This window comes from Physella acuta, unplaced genomic scaffold (assembly GCF_028476545.2).
Source record: "Physella acuta isolate Inbredline_101_S28 unplaced genomic scaffold, ASM2847654v3 ptg000200l, whole genome shotgun sequence".
NCBI classification, from domain to species: Eukaryota; Metazoa; Mollusca; class Gastropoda; family Physidae; genus Physella; species Physella acuta.
The window spans coordinates 6,975-26,791 of NW_026731719.1; the positions used below are offsets into that span (position 1 = coordinate 6,975).

Consider the following 19,817-nt stretch of genomic DNA (forward strand, 5'->3'; position numbering starts at 1 on the left):
GATCCTCTACAGTAGTCAATCAGACAAGCAAACAAAAAAAAAAACAACAAAAAAACAAAAAAACAACAAAACAAATATTCAAACATGTAAACAAACTTGAGTTTTAGTAGTATATAGATAACCACAAACTCATGCTATAAATTAAAGGCTAACAATTAATCTAACCTACTAGACAAACTTTGTTAACCTAAAACAGGTTAAAAATTAAATATAAAACAATTTAAATGTTTAATACGTTTATTGAATTAATTTGTCCAGAGTTTTTCTTTTAAAACGTCATTAGTCTTCTTCTTTCCACAGAAACAATTGATACATTAGTTCAAGCGAGTTTTCATGAACAGTGTATGAGTCAAGATTTAATTTTGTTTTTGCGTTTTCCATGACTGTAAATAGTTTGGATAAGGACAAGAGGTTCTCAGGAATTTGAAAGTGGATGTACACATTTGAAGTTTCGAAGATCTGTGAATAGAAAACAACATATTACTCAATTCCATTTCACATTTCATTTATGGGCTTATCATTCTATATAAAGCAGGGGCGGCTCGCGAGCCGCATGCAGCTCTTTTGAGGTCAAGATGCGGCTCTTCGGCTCCATGCACAAATAATCATTTTATTTTATTTTCAAAACTCATAAAAATGTTCTGCAACACTCGGTTATGAATTATATACAATAAACAATAAACACTTGCTATTCTATTAGAATATTTAGGTACTCCCTATTTTCTATGTACTTCCTATTAAACTGTTCATCCCGAATTGAAACATTCAACTTCATGGTGGATATCACAAAGAAACTAAACGAGCTAAATGTAAAACTGCACGGAAAGGAAAACTCAGCCTATGACTTGCTTTAGAAGTGGATGTTTCGAAAAAAGAAAATTACTTTTTTTTGTTGAAGACACGGAGAGCGGTAAATTACTTGATTTCGAAAAATCTGAAAAAAAAAATCTAGAAGCCAATGCAACTATTAGCATGAATTGCTTCAGCATTACAACAAACAAAACGAAGGATGGGTTCACTGAGAGATTTGAGCTATTCAAAACAAATAAATGCAAGTACTCTGACGTTCATAGTAGACTATTTCAACACAAAAAACAAATGAGATTAACTTTGAGCTATTTGGAATTGATGCTGGTTCGCTTGAAATGCTATTGCTGGATTTGAAAACGACTCATTTGTGGAGCGGAAAATTCATAGAACCCAAAAGCAAGCAGAAAAAGTTGAAGGTCCAGTAAAACATGTACGTTACGCTGAACAACTGGACAGTTGTAAAAGTTGAGGCACTCATACGTGACGCATGGAAAAGATTTGCAGGATGGTACAGTAACGTTGAGAAGTTGACTTATGGAGTGCTGAAGATCTTTAGGTCAACACATTCGTGCTAGCAAGAGTTCTCTTAGATGAATATAATAAAAAGCTAAGTAAGAAGCCAACTAAGTAAAACAGATCTAGAGGCGTGCTTGAAACCTCCTAAAACAAGAAGTTATGAGCCAGATTTAAACAAACTTTCAAACAGCATGCAAGGTCAATGCTCCCATTGATGTATTTATTGTAAATATTCAATGATTATAGTTATATTTTATGATTACTAATTTTATTATTCTAGCAGAGCTAACTAAAATACTATAATATGTTTTGTGCGAAACGTGTAGGCCTATTTTCTAAAAAAAAAAGAATAAATATTATTTTATATTTAAAGCTATTTATTTAAATTATATATATATATATATATATATATATATATATATATATATATATATATATATATATATATATATATATATATATATATATACCTAATCCTAAATAATGAAAAATAAAATGTTAGTGGCCCTTTAAAACTGGTAAATTTGGTAAATTGCATATTTTGGCTGTTACGTCTCAAAAGGTTGCCGATATAAAGGGTTTTAATTAAACATTCGCCAAGCATTCAACACAAATGATAAAATTCGAGAAGATTCGAACTCACACGTTTTTTATTTGGCCACTTTAAATTTAACTCGGACCTTTTTAAATCTGCAACTCTCGCACATCAACTCTACTACATCTACAACTCCAGCATATAAATTAAAGATTAACAATGCTAACCATAACTTTCCTAAATGCTTTCTTGATGTAGATAGGGACCTGTTTGTTGGCTTCCCCCAAATCTTTCAACTGAAAACTGATTGTGTAGTAATTCTCGTATTTTCTCTGTAATTCTTGTGGAATGCCAAGACAAACTACTTTACCGTCGATCAAGACCGCCATCTTTGTGCAAAGTGAGTTAGATTCTGCGAAACTTGGTAGAAATATGGTCATACAAATATTGCAATCATCAGGTGATGTGAAATAAAAATATCATGGGGTTATGTCATGTTATAAATATTTAAAAGTTACTCGTAGTTTTTACTATAGTGTATAATTGTATGTACTTGCAATATACCTTCAAATCACTTTTGTGTTTTCTGATTGTTCAAAAAAATCTGTAAAAATGTTTTTGGGTTTTATTGGTTTTACCTTGTATGGAGTGACAGCTAATAAAAATACGACAATTTACTAAGAAAACGCAGATTTCTTAGGTAGAGGGAAGTAAAAAAATCCCAACTTATTGTAAGTTTTATCAGTAACATAGTTTGGTTTGTTGAATTCATTTTCACTGTCTGATTGTAAACTGTGTTTACACGTTGTGATTTTATTCTGTGTTAAGTATATGCGATTTTTTTAATTGTGTGATTATATTCTGTGTTAAATGTGCTTCCTTTAAATGTTACCATACTGTGTTGAATTACTTCGCTTTGTTTTCTGCACTAAAAATAAACCAATTACATAAAAAAAACCTATATAAAATTAAAAAAAACACAATGAAAATACATTTTTAACCCTAACCCAAATTCCCCTAAGGGTTAGGGTTAGGCTAATGCCAACCCTAACCCTAGCCTTAACCCTAACCCTAAACCAACTAGTTGTAAAAATATTGTTCACAGGCATCCTTACGATTACTAGGACTTGGTTATCTCCAGTTATGTTTGAAAAAATGGTTTATTAATTTTTAATGATTTAATGTAATGTCTAATGAGTTGTAAAATTGATATGTTTTTGCATTTTCATAAAAAACCGAGTGTATCTATAAAGTTAGAATGAAATGGCTGCATTAAAAGTGGATTAAAGTCGAGTTATAATGTTTGCCACACACCCACCAGAATACATTGGAAGCTCAATAAAGCCTATACTAATAAAAACCTTTTTGTGGCCAAGATTATTGTGGAGCCCAACTTCTGATACTGCTTTAAGAAATTCCACATTGCAAATCGGACAAATGGTTCAACTCCTCTAGTTGGTTCGTCCATAAGTAACAATTTCGGCACCCCAATCATCGCAATTGCGAAAGACAGTTTCTTCCTGTTAGCACAACTGCAATATATTTAAATGTAAACATTCATATGTATTTAAATTAGCGGAGCATTTATTTGTTGCTAGGGATGTTAGACAGATACAATAGAAGATCCACATAAATGTAAGCATTAATAAATAAACAAACAAATAAACAAACAAACAAATAAAATAAATAAATAAATGAATAAATAAGTAAATACACAAATAATATAAAAATAAAATAAAATAAAGTAAAACAAAATAAATAAAATAAAATAAAAAATAAATACATAAAATAGATACATAAATACATCAATAAATAAACAAATAAATAATAAAAATGAAATACATAATTAAAATAAATGAATACATAAATAAATACTACAATAAATAAATAAAATAAATAAATTAAAAAATAAATATGTGTGCATATTTGATAATGGTGACATATAACTTAAGAAAAGAAGAAATGATATTGAAAGATGCTCGAGTTAATATGATTTAGAAAGTTTTATAGTCCAATTTTACGTGTTATTTTAATGTTTACTTGTTTTATCTTTATCCCAAATAGTATCTATATTTATAATTTAATAAATGGCAACAACTACCAAATCACATTATAAAATAAACCCGTATTGTTAAATTTAAACGAATTGTTACATTTATATGTTTGGTTAAATTTACCTGTATTGTTTAATATAGATTTTATGTTAAATTTACCTGTATTGTTAAATTTACTTTTTTTGTTGAATTTACCTGTATTGTTTAATTTACCTGTATTGTTAAATTTACCTGTATTGTTTGACGAGGAAATCCACATATGGGAATAAAAAAATCATCTGTGTGACGTAATCAATCATGTGACTAATCTTGTTCTCCGGTACGCCCCGTAACCTCCCAAACAACTCCAGTGTTTGTCTCCCAGTCAGCTGTTTCATCAGAGTCTTACTTTGAGGGCAGTAGCCGATCTGCTTCGATATCTGATACATTGAATTGTAATCGTTATTGCTAATCTACTTCGATATTTGATACATTGAATTGTAATCGTTATTGCTAATCTACTTCGATATTTGATACATTGAATTGTAATCGTTATTGCTAATCTACTTCGATATTTGATACATTGAATTGTAATCGTTATTGCCAATTTACTTCGATATTTAATACATTGAATTGTAATCGTTATTGCCAATCTACTTCGAAAACACACGTTAAATGATCTAATCCTGAAAGTCTCTGAGCAATCGGAAATAGAGCGAAATAACCCATGCTTCACAACTCAGCTTATTGTATACTGTTCAGAACGCAACAGTAGACGCCATTATGTTAACACATTATGTAGAGAACAGTCTCTGACGTCACGTCTGATCACGTGGTCTCTACCGGATGTCAACACACAGCTTACACACTACACGCTCAAGGGACATAACTATGATACAAATGTTACAAGGGACTTAAGGGGATATGCTATGTAATTTCTATTTTTTACAATATAACATCTAAAGCTTTTTAAATACTATTACCATGTTTGGCACATGAAAGAAAGTATTAAAAAGCAAAAAAATGGTTGAAAACAATTTTGGTTGTCATGGAAACCCCAAAAAAACCTCCGCTATTTTGAATTTTATGGTACTTTTAAAAATGCTAAAAATAGCTACAAGTAAGAATTTCACAAGGTCTAAAAGATTGTACCTTTTTAGTATCCAAAATAAAAAAAAAATGCATATTAATTACCAGATACTTTTTTCCAATCAAAGCCATCACAATTCCCCGTGACAAAATTTTTATTTTGCACGAAAAACAACTACTGAAAATATGGTTGGTATTGTTTAACAAAAAGTAGTAGGCTTTTTAGTGTTAAAAACCTGCGAACTGAGAAAAACAGCAAAAGTAACGAAAAGTAGGTCACGAAAAAACCATATCTGTGTAAATTGTAAAGCCGATTGTAAGCTTAGGGTGTTTCGAGATGATGGAAATTAAGATTATGAAACATATGAGAAGTCCAGCTTTCCAATGATGCCAAATACAATCAAGACGGATATAAAACGTTTGATAGAGTGCTCATTAGATCGCGAAAAATTGATTATTTTTTAATTAATATGGTCATCAACATGGTAATTTAAACACATTAAAAAATTATTTCTCATTAAAGTAATTAATTTCTTAATACAAAAATGGACAAAGCATCCAAAAGTGCAAGAAACCCATCATGACGAAAAACAAGAAATTTTGTGATTTTATGCTTAGCATATCCCCAGAACAATGTTTCAATAGATATAACGAAACACTTCTTTATAAAACGCTCAACTATACACACTTTACTACAATTTAATCGCTTAGAAAAAAAATTGCTCTCAAAAGCGCTATAAAATTATCGTGTTCTGGTGGAATTTTGAGAAATCGGAAATAGCGAAAAATACTAGTTCCCGTCACCGGAAATTTCTCAAAATTTGACAAGAGAACTAGATTATAAACCCGAGTATGAAAATTTCATCCACCAGCTGAAACGTTACTTAATTTATCTTGTTTACATACGCAGACAGACGGGAAGACAGACGGGAAGACAGACGAACAAAATTGTAAACTTTTACGACTCTGGAGTGCGTAAAACGTAGAAATTTTCTAAATATCAATTTTAAGCTCTTGCAGGATTAGAGTAACCCTAACCCAACATCATTTACATTCCGTATTAGATACAGTAGGGAAAAGAGGCGAAAACTATCAACATCTCATTACGTTTCGATCACGATGAAATATACTCAATATACTACAAAGCCTGTATGTTTTATTGTAGAGACGCCGATGCTTCAAAGGAAAGCGCAACTTACTGTTGACAAATGGGATTTGATACTCTGTCCGCTGTAGTAAATGTCACCATAGGTTAACATTAATTCCCCGGTCATCATTTTAAGTATGGACGTTTTACCAGAACCATGGTTGCCTAGGAAACCAAAGATGGCGCCTGGTGAAATGCCTAGACACGTGTTTTCCACTGCCGTCAAAATACGATGTTTGATCCGATACTTTTTACACATGTTCAAAAAAACTACTATGTCTGTGAACAAATAGTTTTCATTAGCGACATATACCACATGAAATACAAGATTATAATCGAGGTCATTGCATGATTTCTGGTGTATTAGTAGGATTACAATTTGTATTGTTTGTGTTATATAATGACCTTATGTGTTATATAATGACCTTATGTCTTATATAATGACCTTATGCGTTATATAATGACCTTTTGTGTTATATAATGACCTTATGCGTTGTATTTTTTTTTAATTACAGACATAAAAGTGTACACGCAAACGTTTGGGCGATTGCGCATGCGCATCTATATGTCTACGTATTCATATATATATATATATATATATATATATATATATATATATATATATATATATATATATATATATATATATATATATATATAATATATATATATATATATAATATATATATATGATATATATATATATATATATATGCATATATATGATATATATATTTTTTATGTACCTTTATGTATAAAGTATATGTATGTGTATATGAATATGTAAGTATATTTATAGGTATATGCATATTAGATTGTCTAATCCTACCCTTTTACCTTGCTCTATATTCCCTTTCTGTTTCTCAGTTAACACGCGTACCATCTCCCTCTGAACAGCAGTGTTATTGGCGTAGTACTTTTTGTACCTCGCGCGATGGATCCGGGTATAATCATTAAAACAAACGTAAATATCAGCGCAACAGCAGCAGTAGGCATACCTGTAACACGGACAATCATTTAAACTTAAAGCAGCGGTCGGGATTAGTAGATTGAGATGAACTCAAACAAAATATTAACCAAAATCCCAAACACACACTAGATACTATTAAAGAAATAGTAAAGATAGTTTTTAAAAGCTGCCACGACTTCAATGGAACTTGAGTGAGCACGGTAACTTTTGATTACATTCGATTAATAGCAGTAATGTTTTGATGGCACTTGGAGTAGAACAGATCTATAGATTAGAAATGGCACTTCCGACCTTCTATCTGTCCATTTACCACTCATCCAAATAAATAAATAAATAAATAAATAAATAAATATAAATATATAAATATATATATATATATATATATATATATATATATATATATATATATATATATATATATATATATATATATATATATATATATATATATATATATATATATATCTTTCGGACTGTCTGTCTCTCTGTCTATATTTAAAGTTGAAATGGACTGTGTTTGTATGTGGGTGATGGAAATTTTTTTCTTATGCTTATGGTTTTAATTTCAATTTCAGGTTGGGAAAATTCTACATTTCTCTATTGTAATAAGTTGGTTCATTTTTCAACTATCCGTTTAAACAATCTGAAGTGCAAAAAAAATAAATATTTGTTATTTATTTTACAAATTACTTCCATCGATCGGTATATAAATGCATAAAATTAAAAGTAATATTAGAAAAAAAATTGTAAGTAGAGCCTACTTCCTTTTGTTTGTTCTTATGTTAGGATACACGTATTGATTTTGTATCGAATTAATTAGGTGCAGGGTGGTAGGGTTAGGGTTAGGGTATTGAAATGTATTTAAATACTAACTTTCTTTATTTTATAAACCGAATGTGACATTTACTAATTCTTTTCTTTATCAATTTTACTTTAGAGGTAGTTTATAAATGTCGTCACTCTTCTGATTTGAGTTTATAGGTTATCACTTGAAACCAGAGTTTCTTCCATTCATTTCTGTCCGCCCCATCCACCCCCAGGAAATTTTAGCCCGCCCACTTCCCCCCCTGCCCCCCCGAAAAATTTCAGGTTCCCCCTCCCCCTAAGAGATTAAAAAACCTTGAAGAAACAGCTTGAAACACGCGTCACAGAAGCATAGAGTAGATTACAAATATCGTTAACAGAAAAATATTATTATTTTAGATTAAATTCTATTTTTAAAACTGATGACTAATAAAGCCTAGGAATTCTAGTACTTATTTTTTTCTATTATTAGTACAGTTTGCATAGTTGTAGAGTATTTGGTAACCTTGGAATTTTAAAGATTGCAAAAAAAAAATTCGACTCCGAAAACTATAAAACGTTAAGATTTGTTCCAATCTTGCTTTCAATTTAATACAAAATTGGAATACAATATAGACGAGAAAGTAGATGAGAAAGTAGATGAGAAAGTAGATGAGAAAGTAGAGGAGAAAGTAGAGGAGAAAGTAGAGGAGAAAGTAGAGGAGAAAGTAGTTGAGAAAGTAGAGTAGAAAGTAGATGATAAAGTATTGGAGAAAGTAATTGAGAAAGTAGAGGAGAAAGTAGATCTGGAAATACTAGAGAAAGTAGATGAGCATGTAAAAGAGAAAATAGATGAGAAAGTAGACGATTGAGTAGATGAGAAAGAAGATGAGAAAGTATAAGAGAAAATAGATGCGAACGTAGAGGGGAAAGTAGATAAGAAAGTATAGGAGAAAGTAGATGAGAAAGTATAGGCGAAAGTAGAGGAGAAAGTAGATGAGAAAGTAGATGAGAAAGTATAGGAGAAAGTAGATGAGAAAGTATAGGAGAAAGTAGATGAGAAAGTAGATGAGAAAGTAGAGGAGAAAGTAGATGAGAAAGTATAGGAGAAAGTAGATGAGAAAGTAGATGAGAAAGTAGATGAGAAAATATAGTAGAAAGTAGATGATAAAGTATTGGAGAATGTAAGTGAGAAAGTAGAGGAGAAAGTAGGTGAGAAAGTAGATGAGAAAGTAAAGGGTAAGTAAACGATAATGTACACGAGAAAGTAGACGATATGTTTAAGTTCATAATAATGGTTAATATAATTTTGATTCTTCTTCTTCGTTCTTAATTTTTAGTGTTTGAAGGGATCGAGTCTTATCTGCCGACTTGACCACGCCTCCATCTCAATTAAGGATACGTGTCAACTGGTTATGCGCCATTGAGGCCATTGACTCCGATTTCAGCCTGCTTTTCTTTTTGGATTTGCTTCCGTAGCCTTTGTCCAACCAAGAACAAACTAACAGGCAGCAGTTGTTTGATTTTGGAGTTGTCTCTCCTAGAAGAGTTGCTGTCCCCAGCTTACGAGCCTCATCTGCCCGAGGGTTCGAATTCGAGATTTAAGTAAGTGGATTTTCAAATAAGGTGTAGAAATCTTAAGATAACATGGATTTGTAAATTAAGATTATGTAGAGTTAATAGATTCAAGAGAAAATAATTACCATATTCTTTGAACGTAGTTAAGCTCGATGATTAACAAAATAAACCACGAACATATTGCATGAAGCAGAAAAAATCTCGCCGTTTGATCACACCACTCAAATTCTTGAAAATCAATATCTGTGATGTCAAGTAGAATAAAAGGAAAATCGAGAATTTTATGTAATTTGTAATTACACCAATAGAACTACAACTGTAATTGCATACACAAATACATGTTTATGCGACGAATACAAACAAAAACATAACTCAAATAAGAGTATAAATATGAACATGAATAATAATGCAAATGTAAATTCAACTACAAATACGGCAGAAAACACGTACATAATCATATACTCGTATTACTTTGAAAGCGCTATAATGTATTTTTAAATACCTTGCTGGGTATATTTCCTGTCAAATAATTTGAGTAACGTTTTGTGAAGCATTAAATTAGGCGAGATAATGTCCAGTGCGGAAGTCACAAACTCTTCAAAGTGCAGTAGCTTTGCGGCTTGAGATTCATCAAGCATAACTAAATAGAAATGATTGAAACTAAGATAATGATTAGGTAGTAATTATAATTGTGATTTCTGAAGTACTAATAAGCAAATTTTCTCGGATTCAAAATGTAAAAATTATGATTTATACCATTTTATTTGTACATTATCTTTTATTTTAATACGTCAGTCCATAAAAAGTACTCGTGTATTCATTTAAAAAAGACGGTACAACCCAAAATCACCACAGGCTGTAAGAAACCTTTACCACTAAACTTTATTGAACGACGTTATACCATCGAACCCTAACCCTAACCCTAACAACCCACAATCACCCCAGGCTGCAAGAAACCTTTACCACTAAACTTTATTGAACCACGTTATACCATCGAACCCTAACCCTAACCCTAACAACCCACAAGCACCCCAGGCTGCAAGAAACCTTTACCACTAAACTTTATTGAACCACGTTATACCATCGAACCCTAACCCTAACAACCCACAATCACCCCATGCTGCAAGAAACCTTTACCACTAAACTTTATTGAACGACGTTATACCATCGAACCCTAACCCTAACCCTAACAACCCACAATCACCCCAGGCTGCAAGAAACCTTTACCACTAAACTTTATTGAACCACGTTATACCATCGAACCCTAACCCTAACAACCCACAATCACCCCATGCTGCAAGAAACCTTTACCACTAAACTTTATTGAACGACGTTATACCGTCGAACCCTAACCCTAACAACCTACAATCACCCCAGGCTGCAAGAAACCTTTACCACTAAACTTTATTGAACCACGTTATACCATCGAACCCTAACCCTAAGCCTAACAACCCACAATCACCCCAGGCTGCAAGAAACCTTTACCACTAAACTTTATTGAACGACGTTATACCATCGAACCCTAACCCTAACCCTAACAACCCACAATCACCCCATGCTGCAAGAAACCTTTACCACTAAACTTTATTGAACGACGTTATACCATCGAACCCTAACCCTAACAACCCACAATCACCCCATGCTGCAAGAAACCTTTACCACTAAACTTTATTGAACGACGTTATACCATCGAACCCTAACCCTAACAACCCACAATCACCCCAGGCTGCAAGAAACCTTTACCACTAAACTTTATTGAACCACGTTATACCATCGAACCCTAACCCTAACCCTAACAACCCACAATCACCCCATGCTGCAAGAAACCTTTACCACTAAACTTTATTGAACGACGTTATACCATCGAACCCTAACCCTAACAACCCACAATCACCCCATGCTGCAAGAAACCTTTACCACTAAACTTTATTGAACGACGTTATACCATCGAACTCTAACCCTAACAACCCACAATCACCCCATGCTGCAAGAAACCTTTACCACTAAACTTTATTGAACGACGTTATACCATCGAACCCTAACCCTAACCCTAACAACCCACAATCACCCCATGCTGCAAGAAACCTTTACCACTAAACTTTATTGAACCACGTTATACCATCGAACCCTAACCCTAACCCTAACAACCCACAATCACCCCAGGCTGCAAGAAACCTTTACCACTAAACTTTATTGAACGACGTTATACCATCGAACCCTAACCCTAACAACCCACAATCACCCCAGGCTGCAAGAAACCTTTACCACTAAACTTTATTGAACGACGTTATACCATCGAACCCTAACCCTAACCCTAACAACCCACAATCACCCCAGGCTGCAAGAAACCTTTACCACTAAACTTTATTGAACCACGTTATACCATCGAACCCTAACCCTAACAACCCACAATCACCCCAGGCTGCAAGAAACCTTTACCACTAAACTTTATTGAACGACGTTATACCATCGAACCCTAACCCTAACAACCCACAATCACCCCAGGCTGCAAGAAACCTTTACCACTAAACTTTATTGAACGACGTTATACCATCGACCCTGACACTCATGGGGCAGATATAGTTTAAATAATTGCAATTATATTAATGACTTCAAACACCGTTACGTGTAGGCGTTGGGTATTTTGTTAAAGACTTACCAACAACAAAATTCCAGGCTATTAAAAGAGTGACAGATTCCTCCGGTCCTCCCAAACAATAGTTGAGGAGATACAAATAAGGTATGATGTCTAACACAAAGAAGGTCAAGGTTAGCAGAAGGGGGGTATACACCTGAATGGCCGGGTGAACTAAGGAGCACGTCCATTGAAGTAGGGCCACAAACAGACAGACGATGGAATCAAAAAGGAAATGTGCACTCCAGTACCTGCTTGGGCTGAGGCCACTGATCAACTGCAGGTGTTTAAAACCTGACTTTTGGAGAAACAAGATTATGTTATGTAAGGTCACACCCTATCATGGATATTTTTGAAATATGAAACTCTGTTCAATTAAAATAAATTTTATTTCTTCATTAGCTGCCATAACATAAAACGTATTTGCTGTCTTTAATAAAAGTTTTGTCCCACAATTTGTAAAAGATCCCATGAGCGACCAAAACCTTTATTAAAGAAAGCAAATTAGTTTTATTTTCTTATTTGATTGCATTTAAAAACTTGTTCCTATACAGTTTAAAAAAAAATCATTTTGTTTTATTTTCTACTTTTTAGTGATTCACTAGGCATGCTGCCCAGCTTCGCTTAGGCTTTCGAAAACATTGAGAATTTGAATGCTTGATTAATTCGCCCGAGGGTTGGTCTACGACCTCAGGAGTTATGAAGAGGTTCCTACGTGGACATTTTTTTTCGATTTATAGCTCATATAAGGCGCCGGTCAGTCGAGGTCAGTTTTGACCCCCTCATCGTAGACTTTTCGGCCAACTGGCCCCAGTGTTCTGTCGTCCCAAGGCAAGATCCTGCAAAATTTGAAGCGCCTGCGGCGCCGGGAAGTGCCCTATAGGGCATCCGACAACTTTGCTTTATATATTATAGAGATTAGCAAATTGCATAGATAAACAAAAATTTCAATAAAGTAATTAAGGCCTGAAATACTTAAGTATAGAAATGTATCTAGATCTAGATCTAGGTAGGGTCTACATCTGTGTAAGTCTAGTTTTTCCGTAGATCTATATCATCTAGATCTAGATCTAGAACCTCTAGATCTAGATGATCTAGAATCTCTAGATCTAGATGATCTAGAATATCTAGATCTAGATGATCTAGAATATCTAGATCTAGAATATCTAGATCTAGAATCCTAAAAGAATTTTTTTTTAAGTTTAGCCCGAGCAAAATTGTATTGTATAAATTTTATAGCGTACGTAGATCTAAATGAAATTTAAATGAAATAGTTCATTTCTTTTTATTCTAAACACGGCAGATGACGTCATTAGTTAATGTATAAACATTAGTGACGTCACTATTTTATGCATTCTTTTTCACAACTATAAACGCTTTTCCTGTTGCATAATTAAAACTGTTTCTCTACATTCGAATACGCCTTTATTTTTTATTTTTCTTCTTTAAATAAAATTGTGGTTATACATTTAAAACATCTAACATATTATTTTCAACAAAAGTCCGTATCAAGTTCTCCATATATCGCTGCCGATTCTGACGTGATATCCGGCGAAAATATTTTGCGGACAGAGAGAGAGAGAGAGAGAGAGAGAGAGAGAGAGAGAGAGAGAGAGAGAGAGAGAAGTGCGTACATGGGCTATTATATATTAGGATAATTTATGAAGTGGACACGACTAAAAATATTTGCTTTAAAACGCCATAAGTAGCTCGCGATGTCTGAAAGACGATTCTCTGCCCCGTGATAGCAGCCATCGGTGAGCATAGGCCTAGTTTACAGACAAGAGCAAGCTTTAATTAGTTTCTGATGGTTTAAAAACTTTATTATCTGCACTTAACAGCCTTTATTAGTTCGACCCGGCTCTACGATTATAAACATTCGGTGTGGACCGCAGCTCTTCGGGCTGTTCGGTTGATGGCGTCTAGCTAGTTATCTCCCCTACTCTTATTGGATATAGTAATCTATCCAGTGATCGATCTCTAGCATTTCATCTTGTAGTTTCCGCTTGGCTCAGAAACGGTTTAATTAATTTTTAATTGCTAATATAAAATAAAAATAAATCAAATGAACCGGCAGTGAGCTCCCCTAAGCTTTCTCGAATATTCTTATATAACACTAGGGGCGATGGAAAATCGGGATATAGACATGATTTTTAATCAATTTTTAATTACTTAAACTTTGTAAAATGGAATAGAATCTCATAAAAAAAAGAATTGCGCACCAAGTGAACTCCAAACACTCTGTGTATAATAGTGCGGAATTCTAGTACTTTATAAATTCATTTGCGTTTTTTTTTAGATATCGGAAATAGCGTAAAGTACTACTTCCGATCAACGGTACTTATTCAAAATTTGAAAGAAGGCAGAAAATTAGATCTTTTACTTAAATGTGAAATTTCTTTTATCTAATTAAAACTGTACTCAAGTTAAAGGCATTTGAATAACCAAATGTAGAATAATTTTCACTTTCAATTACCGGAAATCGCTGAAAAATTGATACACAACTATTTGATACGAGCCAATCCGCGGCGTAGTATATTCGACACTACCAATGCTGCCGCTGAAAATATTTGCTTTAACACACTATCAGTAGCTTGTTAAGGACGATAACCCACCCCCTCCTCCTTTCCAATAACCCCCCCCCCCCGTGAAAGCAGCATCCTCTTAGTTACCTCCCCTCCGAACAAAATTATCTGTCCCTAATAGCCGTCACTACGATTGTAAACATTTGGTGAACCACAGCTCGCCAGACCGGTGGAGGTGGTAGCGATATACCTAGAGAGGAAGAGAGGGGGCTGCTAGGCGCGCTTACGTCTTGGTGTTTTCTCGCAAGGTCCCCATGAAGAGAATTATATATATATAGATAATACGAAATTTCCTCAACCAAGCTGTAATGGTACTCAAGCTATCGTGTTCACAGACATACATACACACAGACGTTCGGACAGAATTGCAAAGCCCAGTCTATCCAACTCGATCACGCGTAGAACGCCGACATTTTTTATAATTTTTGCTCGATTAAAATAAGGAAGGTCTTTGTAAAAATTTCAATTTCGTTTTTTTTGCACGATCTGTGGCGTAGCGAGGGGGTGGGGAGCGGGGGTGCGGACCGCACCGCTTGACATTATTTAGGGGCGTGACACCAAGGCAAAAAATAGCCAAATATATAGAGAGAAATGATAATTCCACTAATTCCACGTAATTAAGTGATTAATTCAAGGGGGGAGGGGTGTAAATCGAAAGTTTGAGTGAGGGTGGGGGGGGGGGGGGGGTGGGGTTGCACCAAAAAAGCGGATGTAGGTGGGGTTAGCTTGTGATGAGTGTTTATGGGATCAGCTCAAAAAGGCATACACGTGTCTCGCTGTGTTAACTTTTTCTGTGTGAGGTTTTTCAATTCACAATTAGATCTGATAAATAACCTTTCTAATGTACTTGAAAATGGACTGTAAATGATTAATATACATTTTTAAGTGAATGTTTGATGATTGCATGCTAACATCCACTAAAAAGAGTAAAACGATTTGCCAAGAAGAAAAGTCAAGAATATAAAATGTGATACATATCTTCAGCTAAAAACGGATGTCTAGTCGCAAGGGTTAAAAGAAATTGCTGCCACTTAAGACTCACTTTTGACGTTTCTGGTTAAATCAACAGCATTTGTATCTACACCCACGAATAAAGAAACATCCTATAATGTGGCAAAAGAAATACCCATCGAAGTGCGATGAAAAAGTTATCAATGCTCATGACGTCAGTGATTTCAAACCTTCAACCAGCATACTATGCTAACCCTAAGCCTAAACCAACCAGCATACTATGCTGAGGTCCAGATAAACTTACTATCAGATAATGAAATCCTTGACCATTCTATTGCTATTTGATAAATGACATCAATTTTGTCCATCATACAAATTACAGTAAAAATTGTACTGGCAAAAGTAAGGGTCTGGGCATATTGGTAACAGTTACATTATTCATATACTCTAACTATTCTCACATGAATCGTCAGGTCTGCAAGAAATACCCACATTGACATTAAGTATTTAAAAAAAATATTTGACACATAAGATAAGTTGTGGAGAAAACCACAATATATTTGAAACATAAGATAGCTTGTAGATTAAAGGGTTGGATGTAGTGTGACGACATGTTAGTATTGCCGAGGGGGGGGGGGGGGGGGGATGTCTGACTTTTTGACAAAAAAACCGTGATGTCATTTAAGGAAGACCCCATATCTCTGAATAACCTGATACAATAAACTTCATATTCAGTGTTTCTTCGAGACTGTTTTCTCCGGGTGGGGGTGGGGGGCGGACACTTTTAAAAGTATATATTTTCTATATAAATTCCATTTCGATGAAGGGGAGGGGTAGACTTTCCCGAGGTGCCTGGAAGAAACACTGTTCATATTCTTTCGTTAAACATAATTCTTGCACGTTTTAAAAAAAAGTTAATATTTTCAACTGGAATTTAATATACACTTTGGAGAAGCTTGTTTTCATTTGAAGTTTTTAAACTATTCAGTAATTGTTTAACATTTTTTTGTAATGTGCTTTTTAAAACTTAATAACTCGTGTGACTCTGAAAATGCATGTCCCTTTAAGAAACAAACTGTTTCACATTGTGATATAAAACAAACCGGGAGTGATCTCCCCTAAACTTTCTCAAATATTCTAATATAAAACTATGAGGGATGGCAACTCAGGATATAAATAATAGTTGTAATTCATTTTTAATTACTTAAACTTTTTATAATAGAATAGAATCTCGTAAAAAAAAAGAATTGCACTCCAAGTGAACGCCTAATAAATGTGCATAATAGTGCGGGATATTATTAGTACTTTATAAATTTACATGCTTTTTTTTGAGAAATCGGAAATAGCGTAAATTAGTACTTCCGGTCAACGGAAATTATTCGAAATTTGACAGAAGGTAGAGAATTAGATCTTGTACTCAAATGAGAAATTTCATATATCTATCTAAAATAGTACCCAAGTTATAGGCTTTTGAAAAATTCAATGTAGAAAAAGTACCACTTTCGGTTATCGGAAATCACTCAAATGTTGATCGGGATCTACGATTTTGATAAAAAACTTATACATGAAATTTCATCAACCTAGCTGTAACGGTTCTCAAGTTATCGTGTTTACACACACACACACACACACATACACACACACACACAGAGAGACACACAGACAGACACACAGACATACGGACAAGATTGCAAAATTATGTTTTTCCGTATCAGTGAGGTGTAAAACGTCGAGATTTGCACAAATCTTGATTTTTTTTTTGTGCACGATAATCCACGACCACAAGACTTTCTCTATACTTCGTATATACGAGAAAGTAATAATTTATCCGGTTTACTTGCATTTAAGGCGTTCGAATAGGTAATAGATTTTCGCGAAAAACGACCAATAAAAATTGATACTTACACTTTTTTCTATAACTAAACTGTAGAGGATGTATGCTTCAGTAGACCACAAAGCTACACTCAATGCCCAGGCTGGCAGGTAAATGTGCATCTGTTCCAAACTTGAATATTTAGAACTATTCAATTCCGATTTTTGAGGAATAGAATAAAATGTTCTAGCACGACTAATAATGGTGTGGTTGCTTCCAAAGTATGCCTTGATATGGGCATTTAAAATGGACTGGATCTGGATTAAAAAAAATTCAGTGTAAAAATGCTGATTTTCATAAGATCATAAAATAGCGACAATAGCATTTCAATGGAAGCGAGCGAGAAAGTATTCGAGAGGCCCATTAATTAATTTAAAAATCACAATTACAATTAATATGGTTATAAAATCTTGTCTGTCTGGTTTTTTTCGGACTTTACTAAAGATTGGATGTATTTGATGTTTTTAATATTTTTGGTAACTAAATAAAAATTAAAAAAAAAAAGCAATATGGTTTTAACGTGTAATGGCGACATAAGCAATGGCATCTTGCTATTCGATAGGCTGCCATAAATTATATTGTACACATTGTAAGCGAAAAAAAAAGGAAAACAAGGTCATGGGGTTTAAATTTTCATTTAACTGCAAAGTTTTGTAAACAAATAGTTTTCGATCACGGAGTTCCTGTACAGCCAATCAATATTTGGGTTGGAGGGGGGGGGGGGGAAAGAAAGGGGGGGGGGGGTTATGGTCCTTAACGAGCTACTTATAGTGTTTTAAAGAAATATTTTCAGTGTCAGCGTTGGTACTGTCAAATTCACAAATTATGAATTACTGAAAAGTAGAAAAAACAACTAAATAGCGGCGTATGTTATGCCGCGGGTCGGCTCGTTCTTATATAAAACAATAGGGGATGGGAACTCCATTTTAAATACTTAAAGTTTTTAAATAGAATAAAATCTCGTAGAAAAAAGAATTGCACACCAAGTGAACGCCTAATAAATGTGCATAATAGTGCGCAATATTATTAGTATTTTATAAATTTACATGCGTTTTTTGAGAAATCGGAAATAGCGTAAATTAGTACTTCCAGTCAACGAAAATTACTAAAAATTTTACAGAAAGTAGAGAATTACATCTTTTACTTACATGTGAAATTTCATTTATCTATCTAAAATAGTAATCAACTTTTTTGGCTTTTGAAAAATTCAATGTAGAAAAAGTACCACTTCCGTTTATCGGAAATCGCTCAAAAGTTGATACGGATCTACGATTTTGATAAAATACTTATCTATGAAATTTCATTAACCTAGCTGTAACGGTACTCAAGTAATCGTGTTTACACACAGACAGACAGACACACACACACAGAGACATACGGACAAGATTGCAAAATTATGTTTTTCCGTATGAGTGAGGTGTAAAACGTCGAGATTTGTAAAAAATCTCAATTTGTTTTTGTACGATTACAAGACTTTCCCTATACTTCGTATATACGAGAAAGTAAAAAAGCAAGTTTTTATTCCATGCCAACAACATGATGGAAGGATTCTTGTCAACTCGCTCGCCTCCATTTTATTCTCAAAATTATTATGAACATGACCATAAAACGCTGAGAAAATTAGAGAACTGTATTATCTTATTTTACATTTTTTCTAACCGTGCAAAATAAAAAGTACAATTTGATTTCGGATTTTAGATGCTTTAACCACATGAGCCTTTACAATAGGGGCTTTGACCATAGGTGGGTTGACCGAACCGTGGCTTTGTCCACGGCGTGGGTTTGATCATAGCGGGCTTTGTCCAAAAGTGGTAATTTTAGAATAATAATACAAATAATAATAAAAATAATAAAAATAAAATCACTGCTGATGATAGAACTAGCGGCCCCAGCCGACGACAGTTTCAATACGACGGGTTAGGGTTAGGATGATAGAACTAGCGGCCACACCCGACGACAGTTTCAATACGACGGGTTAGGGTTAGGATGATAGAACTAGCGGCACCAGCCGACGACAGTTTCAATACGACGGGTTAGGGTTAGGATGATAGAACTAGCGGCCCCAGCCGACGACAGTTTCAATACGACGGCCAATCATCACAAGATGACAAGTGTTCCAGTAGGACGTAAAACGTATCCGTATCGTGATTTTTCTATATCGTGGAACCCTTCGCGTAACTATGCATGTACGTCACGAACCGTGTCAACGCCACCTATACGGGCGCGCATTGATCGTGTATATACGTTTTGTGATGAACATGATTTTTATTTCTATATAGTGGCCCGGTAGTCGACTTGTAATGTGTGATTTC

General features: G+C 34.0%; 1 protein-coding gene across 1 annotated transcript in view; it reads right to left on the reverse strand.

Moving 5' to 3' along the window:
* Window positions 1-240: 240 nt before the first annotated feature.
* The window catches only part of LOC131937154 (retinal-specific phospholipid-transporting ATPase ABCA4), a 76,258-nt gene continuing 56,681 nt past the window's right edge, over window positions 241-19,817 (reverse strand). Inside the window, exons 19-28 of the mRNA XM_059294354.1 lie at window positions 17,538-17,762; window positions 12,121-12,394; window positions 9,964-10,101; window positions 9,587-9,704; window positions 6,968-7,128; window positions 6,183-6,409; window positions 4,147-4,334; window positions 3,223-3,393; window positions 2,089-2,281; window positions 241-459 (exon numbers count right to left, since the gene is read on the reverse strand). Coding sequence (XP_059150337.1) covers window positions 280-459; window positions 2,089-2,281; window positions 3,223-3,393; window positions 4,147-4,334; window positions 6,183-6,409; window positions 6,968-7,128; window positions 9,587-9,704; window positions 9,964-10,101; window positions 12,121-12,394; window positions 17,538-17,762 — 1,875 coding nt within the window. The 3' untranslated portion in view covers window positions 241-279. The remainder of the gene's footprint in view (window positions 460-2,088; window positions 2,282-3,222; window positions 3,394-4,146; window positions 4,335-6,182; window positions 6,410-6,967; window positions 7,129-9,586; window positions 9,705-9,963; window positions 10,102-12,120; window positions 12,395-17,537; window positions 17,763-19,817) is intronic.